Below are 24,716 nucleotides of genomic sequence, written 5' to 3'. Positions count from 1 at the left end.
GCAGAGACCCTGTAGAAGCTGTAGTGAAGTTTAACTACATTCCATGCTGGTTCAGGAACTCCTGTTTGTCATTGTCCTATCATTTGTTGTAACTACACAGAAACACAAAATGTTAAGTTTTCTATCTGGAGATGAGGAGGAGTAGTAATTTTGGAGTTAAGAAGTTATCTTTTGGGGTGGGACTGAGGATGCTCTCTTTCTTATTGCAGGCAAAACGAGCAGTACAGCGAGGAGCCACAGCGGTCATCTTTGATGTTTCTGAAAACCCAGATGCCATTGATCAGGTATGCAGCAATGTCAGGCAGGAAGCAATGCAAGTGTTGGGAACCTGGCAGAAAGGGAAAACTTTGGGGAGTTAGATTTTTCTTCTAGCTTTTGCTAGAATCTAGAATCCAGGTCTGGGATTATGGTTTTGAAAGAGGATGGAGGCAAATTTTTTGTGGCCCATTATCTAATCAAGGAGGTTTTCTTTGCCCAGCTCTGTGTACAAAACACAGGATGTTTGGCCTATCCAGCCTGTGATCAATAGTGTTGTTGAACAGCTGCTATTTTTGAGATTGTGAAACAACTTTCAAACCTGATTCTAAACAAGTTTCTTTTTAAAGCTTATAACCATTTCTTTCTCATTTACAGCTGATGATTTCTGCCTATGTACTTTGTGGACAAGCAGGGTTTTTCTTCTTTTTCCAAGTCTTGTTATAACTTTGGTCTTTTTATTTGAAGTGGGTGAGGTAATAGCCCTATGAAAGGCTTTAGCATACTTCAGCTAATTTTGGGTTATTTCAGTGAAGAAACATAAGCACAAAAATAGTCTGCATTTGGTTTGGTTCTCTTTCGTCTTGAAACAAAACTGCTGTTTCTGTTAGAGCAGAAACAAGTGGAGCTGAAGGTTTTTAAGTGCAGCCTGTATTTCTTGGGGGAAAAGAGAGATCATCAATGTTTACATTAAAGAAGCTGCCTTTAATTCTGAAATGAGCATCTGTTGGACAAAGGAGTGCAGAAGATCCTGTGCAATGGATGCTTTGAGTACTGTGGTCTGCATGTGCATCAAAGTTGCAGCCCTGAGCTTGAAAACATTCACAGGGATAATTTTTTCCCCCTTTTCTACACAGGAAAAATCTCTTTACAAAGATGTGATCTGTCATTTTCTTTTTTTTAACTCTGTGTTACAGCTTCTGGTTACTTTCAGCCACCCTGCTCTGATCTTGGAAAGCTGAGTTACTATCTCTTGCTCTTTTTCCTCTCACAAGAAAAGCTTTCCTTGCTTGATTATAAATAATAAACTGGGTGCATCTGTCCTCAAGAGCTGGGAAACTAGTCTAGTGGATGTTTGAATATTTTTATGTACCAATAAAATGGAAGAAGGTTAGTGGCTTAGAGCAGTAGCTGACACAGTAAGTAGGCTGTGTTAGATTGTAAGAGCAGTAGCCTGTGGAAGGACTGGCAAACAGGAGAGGAATGGCTGGATGTGGCTTTCATACTCTAAAAGTTATAGTTACTGGATTGGCTCTGTTCTCATGCTGCTCTGGATCTTTGTTTTTAATGGATTTTGGTTCTCATCTAAGGTCTTCAGAACCTCTGACATTGGGGTGCTAAGTAATTTGTCTTTAAAATAAGTATCATTTTGGCACTCATAATGGAATTGTGGAAAACAATGACAGATAACAGTGGAGGGAAAACTGACATGAGGTAATCTGGAGTATCTTTGCTTCAAATGGAAATATCCTAAGACACTGAGGGGAGCTGTTTAGGAAGCTTTCTCATGAATGCTTGTTACCAAGCACTAGAACAAACAAGGGAGGTTTCTTTGAAAAGGAGGAGTGGAGTATTATGAAAGGCAGTCCCTCCTGCCAGTCAATGAACAGAAATTGGAGGCAGGCCTGACTGGAAGAATTGTCCTCAGATCATTTGGCAGATGCCAAATAAAAGGATTTTGCTTAAATGGGTTTTATTCCCATTGATCTGAGTATCTTCTACTGTAAATTAAGAATGAAACTTTTATTTTTAGAAATGCCCTCTGAAGTCTGACTTGTTTCTTAGTTTTACTTTTGCATATTTGAAGAGGAGTAACAACACCCAGAGCAGCATGGATAGCAAGAGTCTGACAATGTGCAAAAATGACTGAGGAACTGGGAGAATTCTCTCTTGAGCAAGAAACTATGAGAGAGAGTATGTGCCTGGGAATGGAAGGACAGTGATTGGATTTGGCCTTAGGCCAGCAAGGCTTGTAGACTCATAGGATCCCTGGATCCTGCAGCTAGTTTTTAGCTCATCACAAGACACCTGCCTTAAAAGTAGATTCATCAGTGTTCTCAGAAAATCTCTCAAATAGTAGGAAGAATCAATTTTAAAAAGTCTCAATGAAATCTGTTATCATCATCTGGTCAGTTTAAGTAGAGTCCTTTAATCAGGATGATGCAGCAGTCAATTGGTAATTTCTACATGGTTTAGCCAGAACTAACAGGTAGCTGTCAACAATGCAGATATGTTAATCTCAGATGCTCCTATTCTGTTTGCTCCCATTCCTGTCATCTCATTCCTTTCCCCTGTACCATTTCCATCTGCTTGTCAGTGCCTTGCTTGTTTTCTATCAACCAGCCTCTGCACTCATATTTTGCTTGTCAGTCAGAATAAGCTATATGAATTTATCATGTTGATGCTGTTTTTTAACAGAACAATTCCCTTGTGTAGTTGTAATTCTTTCTGGTATATAATTTAGCAGATTGTTGTTCTGCATTTGTTGGCCAGAGAAGTTGCACATTCTCCACACCTGAAGGTTTTCAACATCTGACTGGATAAAGCTGTGAGCAGCCTGATTTGATGTCATAGTTGACCCTGCCTTGAACATGAGGTTGGGCTCATGACATGCTTTTCCACACACATTATTTTCTTATTCTATCATTTGGCCTTTTTGACAAAATAGCTGGACCTGGAAGGAAGTTTCAGGGTGAATTATGTGGTCCTCTCAAATGTTTTAGTCTTTGAGGCCCCCCATCCTGCAATCAGTAGGTCTCATCATTGCTAGAACTCAAGTAATTTTGAATGAGTTTGCAGAGTTAAACGTCAGAAATTACTAATTTAACTTGGCTAGGTACAAAGAGCCTGAAAGACAGCCTGATCTGATATGAGATTGTTCTGAAAGCTGAAGAAATTTCTATGTGAATAATGTTGAAATTGAAAGATTGATAAAATGTTGCAGGGACACTTTTTTTGGAATGTGCAGATTTTTATTCTTCATTGTGTTTAACATTACAGTATTAATATCTGCACTGATACGTAATGCAGCTAAGTTAAAGTGGCTGTTCAGAAATAGCATTTGCTTATCCTTAATCTTAGTTTTGGTCCATTAAAAAAAAAAGGCAGAGCATAAGTCAAAAGTTTAATTGTGTGGAATACTTAGCTAAAGGTCTAGAAGAGAAGAATTGGTGCCTGAAATCAATTCTGCGTTCATACTCCTTAACCATTCTCTGCATTGTCCAGAGGGAAAGTGATTTTCCTGATACATGCCTTCTGAGCAGACTACTTTTTTTTTTTGTTCTAGCTGAACCAGGGCTCAGAGGACCCTCTGAAGAGACCCGTGGTGTATGTGAAAGGTGCTGATGCTGTCAAGCTAATGAACATAGTTAACAAGCAGAAGGTGGCACGGGCCAGGATTCAGCATCGCCCCCCACGGGTGAGTGAGACTTTCAGATCCTTTCTCTGGGTATGACAGTGCTGTTACTGCAGGCAGGGCTTGCTCACTGCTCTGGGGGTGAAGATGTTCTGATGCTCCTTATGTGCATTAATGCATGTGAAATTCTGTTGACCTAAATAAACTGAGCACTGTGGACAAGCAGCTGGACTTGGTGTAAGTATAGAATCCACAATGTGGCATCTGCTGTCTTTCAGAAGGATACTTTTGAGTATAGAAGTAACTTAAAAATTCACACAGTAGAAGTTTTCCTTTTTCTTAGTTATTGCACGCTCCTGATGGTTCAGTTCTGTAAGACAATTTGCCCTGTGTTAACTAATAATTCTGTGTAGTATTTTAAACGTAGATTAATTATGATCTTATCTGATGTTTGTAATTGTAATATAAAGTAGGTTTTCTAGACTTTTTTTTTCCCCCCTAACACTCTCTATGTATAGTTTAAAGAAGAACAAAACTGAAGGTCATCCATGTCCCAGTTACCACTTTGGTTTTTTGTTTTTCGTTTTAATGGAATCCTTCTGTTGAGAAATGTATTTGAGAAGTGAGCCATTTTTTGAAAATTCAAATGTTGATTTTTCAGTCACTTACATGCACAAGCAACCCAATAAGCTATAAAAATTTGTTTTGATGTGATTCACTCAGTTAAAAAACCTGGATTTTGCAGTTCAGAGATTGTAAACCTGACATCTCATGCTTGGCATTCTGTGTATTCCGTTCACTTGCAGTGGCACATGAAACACAGGTTTTGTCTTATGGAATCCCAGTTAATGAACAGAACAATGTGTACCCTGACTTCTGCCATTCTGACTGTGTACATTCAGCAGAAGCCCCTGAGAAATTAGAAAGAAACAACAGCTTTGAGTATGATCTAAAGGAAGGAATAATAATACCTTTGTTTTAATTTTTAAGCAACCCACGGAGTACTTTGACATGGGAATTTTCCTGGCCTTCTTTGTGGTTGTGTCTCTCGTTTGCCTCATTCTTCTTGTCAAGATCAAACTGAAACAGCGACGTAGTCAGGTAAGAGCAGTAGTGGGAATTCACTGAGTGCTGAAAGTTAGCTTCTCTTACTTTGTCCTAAAATGTGCTTTGCAACTTTTGGAAATGCAGGCCACTGACTTACAATGGCCATCTTTGTGCCTCTGTGGTTTTATCCATGCGTGTAGGCCTTTGGAAGAACTTGGAAATATCTTTAAAGGAGGCTTACATTGACTCATGGTGTTCCTTCAGTTAAATCATGTTGTTCCTTCAGTTAAATCCTAAATGAAAACAGTGCAGAAGCAGTCCACATAGGCACTGGGAAGAAAGAACATTTCTGGTTGCTCACAGGTTATCAGTAGCACTGGTATACTTCTAAACGAGTCCAGACTCTTGCTGCTGTATTGTGGAGAGGGTCAAAAATAAATCACAAATTTTTTCAATAGGATAACATCTATTGAAATGGGAGGGCTTTTCAAGGTAAAAAGCTTGGTTAGGAGAAATTCCAGGTGACATACTTAGAGTTTGTCCTGGAGGAAATGATACAGCTGATTTATACTATTTCATTTTAAGCCCTTTCTCAAGTATTGCTCCAGGTAATATGATGGTAACAGCATATTGGGGCATTACAATCAATACTGACACATAAAAAAAAAATTCCTGGCCAAGTTTTATACATTGGCTTGAATAGTTGCTGCCTATCAATTGAGCAGTTGCAGTGTCTCCCATTTGTCAGCACCTTCATCCAGTTCTAATTCAGAGTAGTTTATCATTCTCATTTCTGCATGTGGCATACATTCTTTTCCATGAGGCTTCTGATCTGAATTCTAATTAGCCTTCTCTCTGTTTAATTTAAGAAATTATACATCACTTGGGCCTGACATGATCTGTAAGATATGTTGTGGTGGTGTTTCTCTGGTATTACACTCAAGTCCCTACACAGCAGCATTGGCTTTTTTTTTCTTTTTTCTTTTCTTTTTTTTTTTGTTTTGTTTCTTCTCATGTAGAATTCCATGAACAGGCTTGCAGTGCAAGCACTGGAGAAAATGGAGACCAGGAAGTTTAAGTCCAAAAGTAAGGGACACCGAGAAAGTAACTGTGGAGCTCTGGATACACTCAGTAGCAGCTCCACCTCTGACTGTGCCATCTGCTTGGAGAAGTACATTGATGGGGAGGTAAAGGATGAAAGGTTTCTTCACCGTGGGCTGGGAGTGTAGGTGGTTTTAGCACTGTGGTACGTGGCTGGCTGTTGGGGACATACTGTGCTGAGGTGGTGCCACTTCTCAGTTTGATCACACTGAGCAGCCAATGTGGCCTCAGCTGCATCCTGCAGCCCTAAATTACCCATGCTGCAGAGTGAGAGGTGAGGGATCCCATTTGCAAGTTGCTGCCTTCACTGTTCTTGCATTTTGAAGAACAAGTCACAAAGAAGGCAGCATTGCCTCAGCAGTTGGTTCTCTCTCTGGGTATTTCTGACAAGTCACGCACTGAGGTGATGATGCGTGCAAGCTCTGCTGGAGGTAAGGAATACCCTTAGGGTTTTGCTTTTTCAAGATTTGATGGCACCCTGTCTTTAAAATGTCAAGTACGCAGCACTGCTGGGAAACCAGAGGAGGAGGAGGAAGAGGGATCAAAACATTCAGGAACAGTTTTTTGACTCCTCAGTTACAATCACTGTATTGATGTCAGGGCTTGGTGTCCATGACAGTTCAACCCAGAGGAAGCAACAAAAGGGTGAAATAGAAAATGGGCCCCTTAAATAAAATAGAGGCAGTCAATATTCACAGCTATCAACTTCCATTAGAAAGGTTATGTGAAGACATTTTATTTTGTCATAAAAGAGCCATAATTTTTAAGGCAATAGAAAATACCAGCTGCATATTTGAGTGCTGCAAGGTGCAAATAGAAAGTTTAATAAAATTAGTTGATGGGAAATTATTCAGAGTAGTGAGGATGAAGGTAGACAAGGACTTCAAAAGGGCTGTACAAACTGACTGCAGAGGAAATTCAGGCATGAACTTCAGCTTGAAGTGATAGACATGGGGAAGAGCTTCACATGTATCAGGGATGGGTTGGGACCTGAGCATTGCTATTCAGGAACAAGATCTTGATGCTTTACATAGCTTTGTGAAACCAAATTAGTGGCAGTTTAACCACTTTGTGGCAGTTAGAAAGGTAAATCAGATACTAGAAGTGAGATGGGAAGGTCTAGAGAGCTGGACAGAAGCCATAATTACACACAGTGTAAGTTTAGTCATGGTCTCACTTTGAGTACTGTGTATTTCTGACCTCACCTCACAAAAGAGATGGAGTGGAAAGGAAGGTGCTTCAGGAAAGGGTAGTCACAAAATGATCAAACATTTTGAATGGTTTCTGTAAAAAACCTGAATGATTAAGTGGGCAAGGACTCTTTAGACCCAGATTGCTTGGGGACAGGGGAATACAAAGTTGTGTGATGTTTCTCCACCAGGAGGTAGTAGCCCCATGGAACTCCTTGCCAAAGCATGTTAGAAATTGAAAACCGAAGCTCATGGGGAGAGCTCATGAGCAGTACTTAGAGGAAAGATTTCTTGCAGGTTTGAGATATCCATCAGGCTCAGGAAATCCTGTAAACAGATCACAGCTGAAGGATTAGAGTCCTGGGCAAGAGAAAAAGTATCAAACACACAGTGTTGGTTTTGCTTTTACCTGAGTGTTTTCCATTGTGAATAATTGTAGGAAGGGTACATCATTATTCTTGATTTCTTTTTTTTTTTAAGTTCATTGAATATATTAAGGAAAACTTTTATGATGGCCTTCTTAAAGGTGTTGGGTGATAGGGACATACTACAAAATTGTCCTAAAGAAATGTCCTGTATCTGCATGGAGTCCTGAGGTGCCTGCAGACTATTCTTTTAGAGACAGGTGAGCACTACCTGTTGTGCTCTTGGCTGTCTTGATGCCATTTTTTTCCTTGTTAGCACGACAAGACTAGAAATTGCTCCATTTAATAGCCAGGTTGAAAAATCTGGGAATAAGCTGTGAAAAATTCACTTGTTAGGAAGAAGTAGATTTTCATGGTGCTTCATCTGTTCCTGTAGGAACTGCGTGTCATTCCCTGCACTCACCGATTCCACAAGAAATGTGTGGATCCTTGGCTGCTGCAGCACCACACCTGCCCTCACTGCCGCCATAACATCATAGGTAAGTGCTGCAGTGTGCATGCTCTGGTGTCTTCTTTATTTCAGACAGCTGAAAAGATGAAATAAAAGTGTGCCTGTTTGTGAATCTCTTGTGCAGCTCTCAGTCCTTATTGTGACACAGCCCTGGAAATACAGTTAGCCCCAAACTCTCAGAGAACAGCTGAGTGCTCCTGGCATAACCTTGGGGTGGGGATGATGCCCAGCTGAGGGCAGTGTTGTGCAGCCCTGAGTGCAAGGACACATGGAGAAAAGGGATATGTTTTCCCTTGAGAATTACAAAGAAAACAATGTATGGGCTTTTATTTTTCCATGGTGTTGTAACTTGGAACGTGGTTTCCCTTACTTGCCCTCTTCCTGCTTTCATTTCCTCTGTCTTAAGAAAGTTTTCTGGCGCTGTCCATTTATGTAAAAATGCATAAAGTGAAAATTTGAGCAATGATTTCCAGCCTCTCTCAGCCTCTGCAAGATGTAAGCAAAAGGTTTTGTGTATATGAGAACAGTATCTGAAATAAATTCACTTCTTTTGCCTTTTAAGCAAATACATTTGGGTGTTTCAAATTTTCCAGACATGCTTTTGACTTTTGTTTTGCTTTTCTTTCCGTCCGTGTAAAAAATTGGTGCATAATGTAATGATATAGAAAACAAAATATGCTTTCTTGCATAAAGTAATTTTATTCCCTTCTAGTTCTACTTCTCCATTCTTATTTCTCTCATTCAGAACAGAAGAAGGGGAATGCAGCTCCAATCTGTCTGGAATCCATCAACCCAGCACGCAGCCGGCAGCAGAGGGTGATTCTGCCTGTCCATTACCCGGGCCGAGTGCACAGAGCCAGCCAGATCACAGCGTATCCCACTCGGACCAGCATGGACCCCCACGGAAACCCCATCACCCTGCTGACAGTGGAGAGACACGGTGAACAGAGCCTCTACCAAGCCCCTTCCCCAGCCTATATCCGCAGTTATCAGCCCATTCATTTGGACCATGCTTTAAACACACATCACTGCAGCCTGGAGCACAGGGCTTACTCTCCAGCTCACAACTTCCGGAGACCCAAGTTTGGCGGACGCAACTTTTCCAAAGCAGCGTGCTTTTCCCGATACGAGACCATGTATCAGCACTACTACTTCCAAGGCCTTAGTTACCCTGAGCAAGATGGACAGCTTCCAGCTGGCATTGCCTCAAAGGGTCCTTCCCGTGCCTTTCAGCCTGGTAGCAGCATGCTTTTCCCTCCCGTGGTACATGTAATGCCCTCGTCCCGCTTGGAGAGCGGCAGTACCTCCAGCTTTAGCTGCTATCACGGTCATCGCTCGGTGTGTAGTGGGTATTTGGCTGACTGCCCTGGGAGTGACAGCAGCAGCAGCAGCTCTGGTCAGTGCCACTGCTCCTCCAGCGATTCCATGGTTGACTGCACTGAGGTCAGTAACCAGGGGGTTTACGGGAGCTGCTCCACCTTCCGCAGCTCTCTGAGCAGTGACTATGACCCCTACGTTTACCGCAGCAGGAGCCCTTGCCGAGTGGGTGAGGTTGGTGGTGCAAACAGGGGTGCAATTGTGCTCTTGGAAGGGCCCCACCAGGACGAGCTCCCAGCTCACAGTCATGGTCTGGTGGGTGCTGACTTCCGGCCTGTGCCAGCTTCTTCCTCAGGGGACCAACTGTCTAATTGCAGCATGGATATGAACTATAGCAGTAATTCCTCACTAGAGCACAGGGATCCAAATGGCACTACCTCAGAGGGAGGACCTGAGGCCACTCCTGGTGCTGCCTTGGATGTTAAAAGGAACTGGAAGAATCCAGAGATAGCAGGGTCGATTTCGGAGCAGGCATGCGCATGCTGCTTTGAATTCCAGCACTCTGCCCTGGAGCCTAGCAATGGCACAGCTGACTGTAGTGCACTCTTCCTTAGCTCTCCTCTGTGGGGGACGTGTGGCCAAGGAATTGAACCACAGTCAGGGAACACCCCAGGCTTGTACAGTATTAACTCAGACCACTTACATAGGACAGATGGGGTAAAATATGAGGGGTTGCCCTGCTGCTTCTATGAAGAGAAGCAGGTAGCCTGTAGTAGCAACAGTGGCAGTGGAGGTGGTGGCTGCTATACAGAAGACTATGCAGTGAATGTGCAGTACACGCTTCCTGATGACACCTTGCCAAACTGCTGTAAGGGTGTATGTGATTTGGGTCAACGCATTCCCATCATTCCTGAAGACAGAGACTGTGAGCTGATTCTACCACCAGAGCACCAAGGGACCCACATAGGAGGCTGTAGCTCCTGGGATGGAGCACCTGAGCTGGACACTTACCTGCACTGTCAAGGTATTGGAGAGGTACAGGTCGAGAGGGAGGTGTGCTATGAGGCAACGTCATTCCTGCGGCAGAACTACTCTCAGGAGGAGGAAACTGGAATGCCCTTTCCCAGTCCCACTCTGAACTCCCAGAAGCTTATGATGACCACAAAGGCCACAGGTAACATATGTGCTTTTTTTGATTACTTGCTACCTTTCTGTGTTAGTGTATGAAATGCTTCCTAGCTACCTGTTTCCATGAAGGTTACTCCACCCTTCACATAAGAGCAGGTTATTGACTAACCATTTGCCCCAAAGTATTATTCCCTGGTTACCTGTGCTCATTTGGTAAAGCCAGAGGAGAAGGTGATAACTTACTCATTAACCCTATAAAAGCTTTCATGCTTTTTGGGGAGGGGCCCCCATTAGAGTTCCCACAGCAAGGGACACTGTGCTAGTCATGGCAGCTGTGGTGAGTTGCCTAAGCAGGCAGTGCCACTGTGAGAGATGACAGACAAGCTGAAGAGCTTTTTTTTTTTAAAAAAAGGTGAAAATCTTGGAATTGCCATAGAAGAGTATGTGGGAAAGTCTCTGTGGACATAGACAAGGGGAAAAAATAGCCACTCACTGAAAGAAGGGGATATTTCTTATCTGCCTTGCCACGGTTATTTTAAAGGGTCTTCATAGAATCACAAGGTACCCTAGTTTGGAATGGACCTCAGGCCATAATCTAGTCCAGCCCCCTGCTCAAAGCAGAGCCTGCTCTGAGTCCAGACCAAGTTTGTCAGACCAAATTTATCCAGTCAGGCTTTATAAACCTTCAGGGACACAGAGTGCAGTCCCTTTCTGGACTCCTTTGGCTGTGCTTGACTGCCATTATGGTCAAAAGGTTTTCCTTACATCCAGTCTGAACATCTGACACTTCAGCTTCACTTCCTCCCCTCTTGTTCAGAGTGCATGTCTGTGAGGACTGTGGTTTCATCACTGGGACAGCCTCCATGTAGGCATTGCAGAGCTGCTGGGATGCCTTTACTGCAGGCTGAGCAGCCCAGATCCCTCAGCCTCTGCACACCAGGGGCTCCAGCCCTCTGAGCATCTCGGCTCTCTGTGAAACTCCAGTCAGTGAGTGCCTTGTTCTGGGGGCCCCAGACTGTATGCAATATTCTAGATGCAATGTTCCTTAGTTTTCTTTATCCTTCAGGTGCTGGATCTCATCCCTTGGAGAGAAGCCAAATCAGTGACTAGACCTGTCCAGATGATCCCAGATGGAGAAGCGGAGCTTACCAGAGACTCCAAATTCTCATGGACTTAATTTTTCTTTTAGCTTTGACAAACACACAAAAGTGGTAATGTGGAGAAGTCCCTCCCCTACTTCCTCTGTGTTCACATCAGTCTGATTGTCTCCTTTGTCCCTCCTGCCTGAAGCCTTCAGGCCTTGATTTGTGTGCAAAGCCCATGTGGGACATGGTGTGGAGCATTTCTGAGCTCTAGTGCCATTTCTATATTAATGACAAAGTGTTATTTATATTTTCTTTTTAGAAGTGACCTCTTGCTGAGAGGTAACACAGTGTGTTAAATAAGCCAGGCTATGTGTAGATGCTGTTATCTCCTACTTGAAGGAGTCCAGCCTTTGATAAGCTCAGGGCTACACCTGCCTTAGAAACCAGATAGCACCTTGAAATATAGTAATCCAGAGGGATACAGCTGCTGAATGGATGCTCAGATACTGACTAATCCCAGTAGCAAATCCTAGCAGCCAGCAAGTTATGTGAGTGATTTTGAGGGAGGTGAAGCATTGGGCTGTCTCCTTTCTCCTCTTCCCTTCTCCCCCCTTTCATGCTGCTCTGATGGTTTGGCTAGGAAGGTGTCCTGCCATTAGGATTAGTTTCAACAGAGTGGGGGTAAGGAAACTGAGAGCTCAGACTGTTCTCATCCTCACTTCCTCTATTTAAACCGTGGACCTCATTCTACTGACCAGTGAAGAATGCTGGGGACCTCTCCCTCAAGCAGATGCTCGAACAAAGTGCTTAAAAAGAGTATTACCTTTGTAGGTAATGAACTTTTCCTTCCATAGGAAGTTTTTCAGGCACCTGTAGCCCCTGTTACAGCTGTGAGGAATGCTGGCATGTGCAGGAAAGCAGAGCTTGCAGTGTGCTCACAGCTTTGCTGGCTCATTTTGGAAACAGGGTTTCTTGTTTCCTTACAGGCTGCAAGCATGCCTTAGGGAAGGAGTGCTTGTCACCTTTTGTGTGTGTGGGAAAGTGAGGGACTTGGTTTGATCATTATTTTCTTCTTTGCTGTGGTTGATGTAGCTTCCATAGATTGATCTGTTTTAAAGGTTTCTTGGGCCCAGCCGGTTGTGCTTCATTTTTGTCTTGTGTACAGAGTGCTCTCTGTACCCCATTAGCCTGGGCACATACTTTTGTTCTTGTTCTTGTCCTAGTGGGGATGTTTGTTATCATGAGATAATTTATGTCGTCACTTCTGATAGCAATTGTTTCCTGTGGAAACAGCAGCTTCTGAGTAAGAGGCTACCATAGCATGGGTTAAATTGCCTGTCATGCTGCATGTGCCTGAGGACACAGTGTCATCCTGTGGTGTATTCACAGCAGGAATTCTTCTAAAGGGAAACTAAGTATTTAATGCCCACAGTGCCAGTCTTCTGAAAAGGTTTGTCCTAAGTTCAGTACACTTTGGAGATAGTTCAAAGACATGAAATAGAGATGTACACTTCCTATTCTGCCAAAGCAATGTCCTTGACAGCACTGGGCTGGTTGTGAGACCCAGCAAAGCTAACTTGTATTCCCTGTAGTCCCAAATGAACTATTTTAAAAGAAGGAAACAGATATCTAAGAAATAACAAATACATTTGTCTATTTCGTTTTGCTTTCATACCCAGTAAGTTAGGAAAAAAGTTCCACCTAAAGGAATTCACATTACATCTTTTCAATCGACAAGCACCAAAATTCAGCTGTTCAGAGAATTAATACAAGGCAATATCTGGGTATAAGATTAAAAGAAAAATGTCAATAAGCACATTTTCTGTGTATAAAGCTTATTAAAAACTTATTCATTCTCTGAATGACTGAAGTAAGTGGTATGTGTTGGGAGAACAAACTCTAAAGGTTTGTGATTTTTGGAAATTTTTAAAAAAATTTTTTTAAGTATTACCCTCTCCTTCCTCCACTAAAAAAGAAATGCATTTTAGAAGCTATGGTATAGTAGCTTGGTTATTCTGCTTGGTGTTTTGTGAGGCACTGTAAAGACCACCTAAGATACATTGTACTCTGTAACTAAAACAGCATATTGTGGTAAAAGTGTTTCTTAGAAGGATTTGAATATTCTGGCTCCTGGTGATCCCAGATGTACTGGTCCCACACATTGTGGAAATCTCTGCTGGTACAAGTCTCTGCAGGCCATACCACAGACACCCTCCACCTGCCTTCTGTGCTGCCTCTGACATTCAACATAAAACTATGTCCAGTGCAGACCTACAGGCTAGCTGGCCATGATAGATGGTTTTTATAACAAAATGCCTTTCTACTACTTACATGAACAGTTGTCATTGTGTTTGGCTCATGAGGCACTATTTAAAATGTTTTTAATTAAAATTGTCTTATAGCACTTAAAATTGTTTTGTATAAAATTTGCTGTAAAGATTTGTAATATGGTCAAAGGGCTCTTTCTCCTTCATTACCATTTTTAAAAATGTTTTAAAAGCTACAAAGCATCTTGTATATATTCTGTATATGTATAGCAGCACATTTCATGTATGGAAATATGTTCTCAGAATATTTATTTACTAATATATTTATCTTAAGCCATGTCTTATGTTGAGAGTGTGTGACATTATTGTAATAATCACTGAAAATCACTAACACGAGGCCCTGTAAATACATGATAATTGCACACAAAGATTTTACAGTACTTGCCGACCAAAAATGATTTAAGAGAAGTGTAGTTACTTGCAGTTTTGTAAGAAAGTGTACAAATGTCTGTATTAAAAGAAAAAAAAAGGCAAAACCACACAAAAAATACAGTTTTATTGCATATACATGTGGGAGTTGTCCTTCTTGTTTTGGGGGAAAGGACATAGATAACTGTTCTCCTCAAAGTATAGTCCTAGATATACTGAGATGAACTCTAATAAACAACATTTTCTCCTTTTTTTTAAACACCAGAGAGGTGGATATGCATATACCTTTACACAGCACTCCAGGTACTGGGGGGCAGTGGGGGGTAGGTGTCACACAAGCCCCTGAGCCCCCCTGGCACATGGAAGTAGCACATCTGCTAAAAGAAATCCTCATTTATGTTTGGAACCTGCCTGTTCCTTGTGGTAGGGGAACTGAACTCTTGTTGTAATTTCAGGTACAAGTAATTCATTGCCCTGAAAGGAAATTGTTTTGAGAGAGCATGATACAGGTGGGCACAGCTGGGTAAATCATAGCTTGGATAGTCAAGATCCAGGTCCTTGCCCTGGATCATGGCATCACTGGTACTGCTTTAGTGGTCCTCATTTTGTCAGCAGAGAGCACAATTTCATCAGACATGTTTATGCAGACTCCAGAGGAGGGGAGCCTGGGGCTGTGTGGCTCTCTGTGTGTTTGTACATGTGTATTTATGTATGTTACTGTGTAAACAGTTCACCTTCATGTGCTGTTCATTTCCCAGCCAGTGATACACTTGGGGAACTTTTTCCAGGATTCTCCTTCTCCCAGAGATTTTCACCTGGTAATCCCCTGGACATTGCCCATCTCTCATCCATGTTCAAATGCACTGTAATTCAATCACCTCAGGATTCAGCCAAGAAATGAGCCTTACTTCTCTCCAGCCCTCCTTGTTTCATCTGTGGTAACTCCATTTGGGATGGCAGACTGCTCAAGAGTATTTTGTAGGGGACCCTTCACAGCACGAGGACCAGTGTCTATCCTGATCTCAGGTACAACAGAAGAGCCTGGTCTGTGTGGGAGACAGCACAGCAATGGAAGAGCAACAGGAGCAGGTGCTTCCCAATTAAAGTATGTGCCCCTGTTTTTGCTCAGTGAACAGAGTCTTGGCAATTGCCAGTGATTACAGATATGCCTTTTATATGCAAATTAGTTCACAAACCAGTTGTTTTTACAAATAGCATAAAGCCCCCATGTGTGGGTGCCTGGTTACTCATATGTTGACAGGTCACACCTGAATCTCCCTTCTCTCCCCTCCCTCCACCCCCCTGATTGCTGCTGCTCTTGATCTTCTATTTTCTTGTTCCCTGCTCTGAAGAAAGCTGCCAGGTGATTGTGCTTTTAAGAACAGGACATGCCACCACCCTCAGTGTCCTGTAGGCACAGTTTGGGGTCACGGGGAGTGGGGATGGGGCTGAGCCACATTGGGTACAGCTGTGAGCAGCAGGTGAGCAGCATTGACAGCAACGAGCCATGGAGTGCCCAGGGGTCCTGAGCAACCACCAAAGGGAGCAGAGGGCACTCAGGTGCAGTGCATCAACCATGAGGGGCACACAGGTGCAGTGCATGAACCATGAGGGGCACACAGGTGCAGTGCATGAACCCTGAGGGGCACACAGGTGCAGTGCATGAACCCTGAGGGGCACACAGGTGCAGTGCATCAACCATGAGGGGCACACAGGTGCAGTGCATCAACCATGAGGGGCACACAGGTGCAGTGCATCAACATGAAGGGTATAAAAGGCTGGGCTAGAGCTCAGGAAGGGCAGATTTCTGCAGCCTTCTGAAGTGCTGGGATGTTACTCTGTATGGGCAGGTCCCTGAAGCCTTCTGGTGAGGTAAGGTGTTACTCTGTATGGGCAAATGCTCAAAGCCTTCTGAAATTGTATGGTGATGCTCTACAGTGGCTGTCCCAGCTGTGACATGTGCTGTGACAGTGTCCTACAGAACAATCAGTGAGCCCGTGTTCTGTCTGCGTGAAACACAGCAGGGCTGAGCTTGTGTGTGGTGCTTGACTCTGTGTGAAATTCTCTAGTCTTTGTTGTGGCTTTTTAAAAATGACTAAATGTAAATATTTTCTGTCCAAAATGAACATTTGGATATTTGGTAAAGGGGGGGGAGGTTCTTTTTACTTTTCAGGTTTGATGCTTAAGGACCAATTTGTGACAAAATGTGAGTCCTGTGGGGCACCACAAACCTCCACAGAACCGTGATATAGTAGGAATAGACAAGCAGGAGCAGATTATTCATAGTGGATTGTACATTATTGTAACATTTGGTGTTTCTGTAACACTATCTGCAAAATCGTGTGCATCTGTCAAATCCTATGGCAGCTGTTAGGTGACGTTTGTCGTTGCTTGGGTAGTGTGAAGAGAAAAATGCCCTTAAAAGGATGGTCACGTTCATACCCTGTGGAGCCAGCCTGGCCTAATTCTCTGGCCAGGGAGACAATGGCATACCTGAAACCAGATATTTTATCTTGCAGTGAAAGCACCCTGCTCCTGTGACTTAAATGCCTCGTAGAAAAGTGTCTCTTTCAGGATAAAGAACACATTTCCCTCGTGGGGAATGAAACTGCAGCTTAGGAAACAAGCAAGAAAAAAGAAGGGAACAGTTCCCAGAAAGAACCAAAGTGCCAGAGTCTCAAAACCAGAATGGCAAGAAAGGAGAGCAGAGTAACCTCCCCTGTGTAAGGGGAGGCCAGTCCCCTGTGACAATTGTGTTTCTAAAAGAAAAATGAGTCTTCATGAAAAGCTGGAGACAGTTTTGGTATTTGTCACTGGTTTTCTGGTGTTTACATAAAAGGTTGCTGAAGGTTTCTTAAAATGTATCATTATTTTGGCCAGGAGGAATTAATTAGAGAAAAGATGAATCATGCGAGAAAGTGGAAACAGCATTACACAGTGCTGCAATTGCCAAGCAAGCCCTGAATGGATTTATACAGTTTTTAAAAGTTTGAAAACACATGAACTGAAAGCTTTCAATTTGCTCTTACCTCAGAAATTTTGTCTCAGAGCAGTATCATACTTTACATGTAAAGAAATCATTCTCTGCTCTAATTATTCTCTTCTAACATGTACAGCAGGCAGTGCTCTTGTAATCTGCAGGTGAACTGCAGCAGTTTCTGCCTCCTTTATTTCATGCTTGTATACACTGTAGTCATCCTAACTGAACTCCTCCTGCACAAATACACTGTATTTATTTTTTCATAATTATTATTTACATCCATTTGCTGAATGCAGGGTGAACAGTTACAAACAGTGCATACTTCAGCAGCGAGTCACCTCAAGTGTGATTTATTCTGCTTTCTTGACAACCTTTTGTGGTTCATGTGATAGCTTTTGGATTTGGAGCAAAATGTCTTTAGACTGAAGTTCACAATGCCAAATTTCATCCCAAAGCACAGGTGCTCAGTAAATCTGGGAAAGTCTGAGTGGCATGAAATGTGTGTCTAGTGGGGATGTGTTGTTAAAAAAAAAAAAAAATTGGTATGGTCTGAAGGCAATTGTATTTCTCACTCTCAAGGTAGCAGAATTGTTCATAAATGTCCAGAACAATATTCAGGTGAAACTACCAGTGAACTGTATTTCATTGGAAGATTGTGAAATACTGCTGCAAGGCAGTAAGAACCAGTTGGACAAGTTTTTGTCAGGAGTTGTTTTTGTAGTTCACCCTTCCTTTAGGCAAAGTGGTGCACTAGAAAACTGTTCCTTCCCACTGCCTGAGAGGGCTTATTAAGCAGGAGATGAAAGTGGAATAGCTACTAATGCTCATTCAGTGGCAGCCATCTGTCTGCTGATGTGTTTGACCTGTAGTCATCCAGGCTGCAGATTCAGTGCAGTTTCCAGGACTATCCATAAAAATCTCCTATTATTGCTGGGGGGGTTGGAATACACAAACTTTAATTCTGCAATCCCACTGGATTGTCTGCATGAGCAATGTGATAAAGTTCCTCAGCATTGTCCTGGCTGTAGAAAATCTAGCAGAAACAAGTCCTGAAGAAGATTATGTTAATGCTTGATTGCAAAAGCAGATTACATGTTTGATGGTAAAAATCATCCAGAGTGTATATGCACATCAATTTGCAGAATCTTATGAACAGCCTAATACAATTACAGGCTAGAAATGAGATTCAAAGGAGGAAAGTGTTTCTTACAGCAATTGTTTTATCAGCATCTATTCTGTAACAAAAGTGAGGCTGAGCTCCCCTATTCTCAATGTCTTTCTATCATATATACCAAAGAAGTATCTTTGGATTCCCCCCCCCCCCAGGGTTACAGTGTACAGAAGATTTATTTTTCCCAGAGTGTAAACTAACATCTTTTCTTCCTATAAAATGTTAGCAAGATAGAAGCATAATATGCTGTATTAAATAATGCATTTCCTATACATATACAAATATATATATTACTATGATAACACATCACACATTTTTACATAACAAAGTCTCTATTTTCCCACAACATAACAATATTAAGATAAAAATACATATAAAATCACATAGTCAGCAAACTAAACTAGTTTTAAATGCAGATTTTGAATGAGGGAAGGCACTTGTCCAGCTGGCCCCTTTCCACCTGAGGTGCACACACAGTGGAGGCTGCTGGAGCTGGGTGCAGTGAAGGCAGCAGGCTCACCCATGGCTGTGGCAGCTCCAGCAGAAGTGCTCATGGCCCCAGCTCCTGGAGCAGACATCTGCCCTTGCCCCGTGGCTCATTGTCTGCTCAGTGTGCACTCAGGGAGCTCCTAGCTCATCTCCTTGTGCCACCACCCAGGGAGCAAGGTCAGAGAGCTCAGCTCTGTAAAAAGTAACTCAGGGAAGAAAAAGCCATGGCAGTTTTTGACCTGATCAGTTTATTGCACCACTACACAGCTGGTCACACCAACACAGGAGTGAGCAGTGGGCCAGAGCAGGAGCTGAAATCCATGTGGAGGAGGAGGCAGCTCCTCATCAGGATTTGGTTGCCAAAGCAGTTGCTTTTGACATTGTAGCCAGTGTCACATTTGCAGCCTGTCCAGCCTCTTGAGGGGACTGCTAGGCAGCAGCTCAGAAGACTGTTCAGATACAATTCCAAAGAAATTCTTCTTCTGCAGTTATTCTCAGTTTGTTGGAGAAAATGGTGTAGACACCACCATCCTGAGGTGTCCCTGCTCTCAGCTGCCTGTGTAGTAGGGGCTTTTCTTTTGTGGGATTACAACACTTGTGCATGGTCACACTTTCTGCTTCTTTCTCCCCCAAACCCTTACAGCAAAGATGGAAACATGCTGTGTTCATGGATACCACATCTCTTGGCCATAAATCAGCACACCCTGAAGTGTCTGCACTGGCAGTGTGAGTGACCCTACCACATTCTGAAAAATTCCACATGAGATCTACCTGCCCTTCATGGTCTCAGCCCTGGAAAGTAATAAGTGCTATTTAAGGGACCCTGCCCATGAATTTCCATCCATTGCTCTGTTTGCTAGCACTAGCAGGATCTGGAATCAGCCAGTCTGAAAAATTCTGTAGGGGAGGAACATAATTTCTTCTATGCTTTTATCAGTGTATTACGCATGCACTGTCTAATACTAGTCCTGTTTATTGTTGCCATGACCAGTTAATCTGCTGTAAGTGCTGGTTTTATGGGACTTTTGTACAAAAATTTTATTAATGCTCCCTGTGAAAGTCCCAAAAAATACAATTTTATTTAAAAAAATATTTGAGGAGCTAAGGGAGCAACACAAAAATCTCACTTCTTAAGTTCTGTAGATTTTGCATTAGTAGTGTCAGTCCTTGTTGCTGTTTGTAATGATATTTAATATTATAGTGAAATTAAATTCTTCACTAATGAAGAGAAGAGTAACATTCTGTATTTTTTCTTTCTGCAGTAAGTGTAAACCAGTCACTGGGTGTTCCTGGTGTTTTTTCAGTTTCTCACCATTAGGTAACTGCTTTATGAATGTCTCTCTGACAAAATGTTTAACTTGCCTTTGATAAGGCAAGCAAAGCTTCATCACTTTGTGATAAGCACTATGTGCTTGTAACAGCTCCTGAGGATCTCTCTGTGATTCTCTCTGCCTGGTTTCCTATCACTGCACCAAATGAAGGATGCTTAGGAACCAACCTGCTTTGTTTTGCTCTGAATCTCTGAGGTGAACTCTTTCTCCACACAGCATGATGCAAAACCTTACTTTTAAAAAAGGCAATTTCAGAACTTGTGCTGGGTCTGAAACAGACTATGGATTTTGGTCCAATGTGGTGACACGTAAGAGAGAACCAGCATATTTTTTACAGCTTGTCCTGTCTTCATTTTAGCTAATATTGTAATTATATTTTCCTGTATTCTTTCCAGCAGCTCATGCAAGAAAGTACTAGATGTTCCCATGCTGTTCCATTTTTTATATAAACAATTCCATAATTGCTGGCTTAGTAAAGTCTGGTTTCTTTTAAGCATGCACTGTGATGTTGTTCAGCTGTCTCTAGCACTCATCTGTGGTACATAAATCAAGCTGGATTGAATTCAGTTCAGGTAAAAGACCAGATCTACAGTGGCAAGGCACAAGATCTCACTGCTTAATTCTTTGGTGCCCTGATTTTTCAGTGAAATCTGTAGTTCTCACAAAAAGGAGGGAGTTATATGTTAAAAAACATAAGGGCGGATACCGGAATAAATTTAAACTCAGTGACAATTTTCTTACTTTTCTTAATTACTTTTTGTAGATGCACTTAATATATGTTCTCTGACTGCACATCTGGCTTATGCAGGCCATTGGTATACATTCAAACTTAACCAGAATTAGTGTGTTTAATGGTTCTCAGTGAACCTTCTCTAACTGAGTTTAAGAGTAAACTTTTCCAGTCAATTTATCTGACATTTGCATTGACAGTTTTTCCTAAATATCTTGCTGGTCTAAACCTGCTGAGGCTGAAAGACTCACTGCTGATCCCTTGGAATCACTTGTTTCCCACCTTTGGTGGTGGGATGAGAAATCTGACTATTGTGGATGGACAGTCAGTCTACCAAAGAGCAGAAATAGTTAATGCTGTCTGTTGCAATTCAAAGAAAATAGTTCACAGATCAGAACCCCACTGATGTTTTAGTTCTTTGACAATTAAGGCAATTACCTTAAAAATTCAGTTCGGTTTTAGTGCTGCAGGCCAGGAGACACTTCTCCTCACAGGTGAGTGTCAAGGCAGGTGTTTTGTGCATGCTCAGCTGCACAGCCTGGCCCAGGGCAGTTGGTGACTGCAGCCTACACCTTTGTAAATAGTTTGGGCTGCTGAGATCAGTACATGTGGCTTCAGAGCAAAAATTGGTTAGTCAGCCTCACTGATAAAAATTCAGTGGATTACAGTATCTTTGGACAATCCTTTAAGAAGCCCTAAGCTTATACCCAGCATGAATGCTGGCTCTCAGGCTGGAGTACAATTAGTTTTTTAAAGGGTCACTGTGAATATGAACAAAATTATCATAAACATCAGTGAATGATGGGTCAGACAGACTCATTAGAAAGGCTTCAATGCTCCTGCAGGCCTTGACCTGGTGAGCTCTGGTCAATCAAAATGCATATTTGTAGCTCACTCTTGTTATAGAGGCATCCTGAATTTGATTCTTTATGTTTGCATCTCTGCTTGTAGACACAGAAACAGAACATGCAGAAAGAGCTCAGCACTGAGCAAGCAGGCTGATGATTTTTCCAGTCTTTGATTCCCATTCTACTGTATAGTACCACTGAGATGTGTTTACATCAAGAAAAATAAGCTGTTTGCTGAGCAGGTTAGCAGTACCCACCTCTGACTTCAGCCTTGAGAATAAAAGGACTAAAGTAGCCTGATCTAATACAGTGGTACAGGCAAGGGGGACACAAGAAATCCTCAACCTGTAGATACCCCTTCAGTTACCTTTGGCAGGGGTACAGGGCATTTTGAATGTGATGAGTTTTTACATCTATTTTAAGTGCAATGGTTTAAAGGCAGTATTGGCAGCACTAGAGACTTGAGGAGCACCAGGTATTTCAAAATTATTGCTGCAATTAAATCTGTTGTCACTGCTATATCCAAGAGAACAGCAGATAAGCAAAGTCACTCAAAGGCCTTTGGAAATGGACTTTTTGGAAAACAGGTATGAGGCTGGGAGGAAAAAAAAGGAAGGATAATCTCAAGTCACCTGGATTTTGAGGAGATCCATTCTTGCAAAATAAAAGACAGCTCAGTTTCCCACCAGTGGGTTGCAATCATCTTGTTGATTTCGAAGCTTCTTCTTGAAGATGGATATTGATGTGGATGGTTGGTAAAATATACTCCAGATCTCACCAGCAGTAGTGACATCACTGCAATCCTCTGTTTCAGCTGCAGCTGGAATCTGGTGGGACCTAGGAAACACGAGTGAATTCACTCTTGTGTTAATGTGCTTGGGTAGCTGTGGTTATTAATGTGTCTGCACTGGGAGTGCTCACAGCCTGCACTGCATCTGTGACACTCCTTCCTGCCTGCTGTGCAAAATGCAGGTTTTTGGAGTGTTTCTTGGTTGGCTCAATCAAATGAAAAATTAAGTATCCTTCTGCCACCCTATGACAGCACTGACATTAAGCTAAGAGGGCTCTACAGACTGTAGCTGTTATTATTATAGTTGCTATTAATACAAATTCATTTCCTTGTATATTTTTAAGCATGATTGTACTATGTAAATACAATGTTCAACATTTTGATTTGCTGATAACTCACCCACTCAGTGAGTGTCCATCTACAGGAGCCAAAATTTACTTAGTAGGAGTGTAGAGGTTTTAATTTTTTCCCTGCAAAGTAGAATCACAATTTGACCTCTTCTCACTAAACCTGGATGTCTGAAAACATTTTCCTCCTTCCTCCTAAAGTACATAACTTGTCAAATCAAGAGCAGAAGAGACAGTCTAGTAGCAAATGCTATCCTAACAGATTGGAAAGTTTAAAAATGTGCTTATTTAGGATCTTCTATGAGAATACAAATAAGTAATAACTAACTTGGAATATGGCCAATGTGACAACTGAAAGAGAGGAGCCCCAGGTTTGGTTCAGAGCTGAGATCTTGGTTCTCTGTGGTTGGTTTTGCTCCACACTCACCTCATGGTAACGTGCAGAAGTATCTTTGCAATTATGGCTGTAGCACTTAGGATGAGCAGTGCTGTGAGACTGTATATTGTCCATTCTGCAAAAGAGAAAAGGGGGAGCTCTCAGTACATTCATTTACAGTTTTTACAGTAAGAATATTGCATGAAAGGAACTTGTGATGCTTTATTCAACTCTGGAATTTGACAATGCCTTAAACCTGCAAGTATTTTCTGCAGACTGGCACAAACCATACAACTTTCAGTCAGAACTGCTCTTTTCCCTTGCAGAATTGCTCCCAATAAAATTGAAAGCTGGCAAAATTCAAAGCATATGCTAGTAAAATTATCTAGGAAAGGAAGCAGAAGTTCCCTTCCACCCACTGCCTTTTCCTCAAAGCATTGCCTGTACATGATGATTTAAACAGTATTTTTGGAACTGCATAGAATCCAAAGGTGCAGTTTCTGTTGGTGTTCCTGGGCAGTTAACACTGGGCAGCTTAGGTGTAACTGTGGTGAGCCAGCATTAGGCTGGGGCTGGTCCCAGACTATTCCTGGGCATGTTCTGCACCTTGGCTGGTTTGGGTGTGCAGCTCCTGTTTCAGGTTTGGGATGCAGACAGCTCCAGGACCGTGGGATTGAGGCCCAGTTCCAATGATACATAAAAGCCAGGGTGGTTTAACAACAGGAGAGAATAACAGTGATATTCACCAAGAGTGCATTTCCAGCCTTCAATTATTCACAGCTCAGTAATTTCCTGAATTCAGTCCTGAAGGTGAGTTCTGAACACATGACAGTTCTCAGTGACATCTCCCCTACACCCATTAACTTGTCTATTATTGATGAGGTTTTTGTTAATTGGGATATCAGGGCTGCAAACAGCATTCAAGCTATTCTAGACTCTACAAGTAAAGTTTGCTCTTTTTTCAGCAGCTTGTACCCTTCTGGGCATGCAGGTCACTAAAGCTGACTTCAGTAAGGAGGCTGCTCTGACTTGTATTTTCTGACACTTCCATTCTCAAGAACTCACCATCTTCACACTATTTCTGACTTAGGCTGAGAAGTGTTTTGAAATGTAATGAGAGAATCCCAGTTAGTGCTAATTAGACTGAATGAAAATTCATCTGTTAGTGAGATGCACAGTGGATCTGCTAACTTGGAGGAGGCAGCAAAGGAAATAGTGACTCCAGATTTTGCTTTGGCAAATTTGTTTTTTTACCCATTTTCACATTTTATTGTGTCATTACCAGGCATGGAGCTGGTTGGGTGGCTTGGGCTGGTTGTGATGACATAGAGTATCTTTGATGACCGGGCTGCATTGATGCTGAGATTTGCTTGCTCGTTTGTTCTCTCTGGAAGGGTGTGATTCACTGGGATCTTGTTTTGGTGCACATTGTCCTTCACAGCTGAAAAGACAGGAGTGTGATTACAGTAACAATCTCTTAACAGGTGTAATTTGACTTTATTTTGTGCTTATAAACAGACATGCTGCTCTCTGGTTTATGTAAGAGAACTCAAATAATGGATTTATATCTGATTCCTAAAAAAGCCTGTATTTCACCAGTTTGG

General features: G+C 42.2%; 2 protein-coding genes across 4 annotated transcripts in view; one reads left to right on the top strand and one right to left on the bottom strand.

The window, feature by feature from the left end:
- The window catches only part of ZNRF3 (zinc and ring finger 3), a 66,354-nt gene extending 52,166 nt beyond the window's left edge, over positions 1-14,188 (top strand). For 2 of the 3 annotated variants that reach the window (XM_059863291.1, XM_059863293.1), the window contains exons 3-9: positions 210-284; positions 3,542-3,673; positions 4,601-4,711; positions 5,677-5,844; positions 7,750-7,852; positions 8,570-10,315; positions 11,336-14,188. In XM_059863291.1, the coding sequence (XP_059719274.1) occupies positions 210-284; positions 3,542-3,673; positions 4,601-4,711; positions 5,677-5,844; positions 7,750-7,852; positions 8,570-10,315; positions 11,336-11,379 (2,379 nt within the window). In that variant the 3' untranslated portion in view covers positions 11,380-14,188. The remainder of the gene's footprint in view (positions 1-209; positions 285-3,541; positions 3,674-4,600; positions 4,712-5,676; positions 5,845-7,749; positions 7,853-8,569; positions 10,316-11,335) is intronic. The other variant, XM_059863292.1, reaches the window with a different exon arrangement.
- Positions 14,159-24,716, bottom strand: part of KREMEN1 (kringle containing transmembrane protein 1) — a 30,188-nt gene continuing 19,630 nt past the window's right edge. Inside the window, exons 7-9 of the mRNA XM_059863295.1 lie at positions 24,395-24,553; positions 23,164-23,248; positions 14,159-22,436 (exon numbers count right to left, since the gene is read on the bottom strand). Of these exons, the coding sequence (XP_059719278.1) occupies positions 22,274-22,436; positions 23,164-23,248; positions 24,395-24,553 (407 nt within the window). The 3' untranslated portion in view covers positions 14,159-22,273. The remainder of the gene's footprint in view (positions 22,437-23,163; positions 23,249-24,394; positions 24,554-24,716) is intronic.

The sequence above is a fragment of the Haemorhous mexicanus genome, chromosome 19, assembly GCF_027477595.1.
Source record: "Haemorhous mexicanus isolate bHaeMex1 chromosome 19, bHaeMex1.pri, whole genome shotgun sequence".
Lineage (NCBI taxonomy): Eukaryota > Metazoa > Chordata > Aves > Passeriformes > Fringillidae > Haemorhous > Haemorhous mexicanus.
The sequence above is the reverse complement of the archived record's forward strand: the minus strand, read 5'-3'. Positions and strand labels throughout refer to the sequence as shown.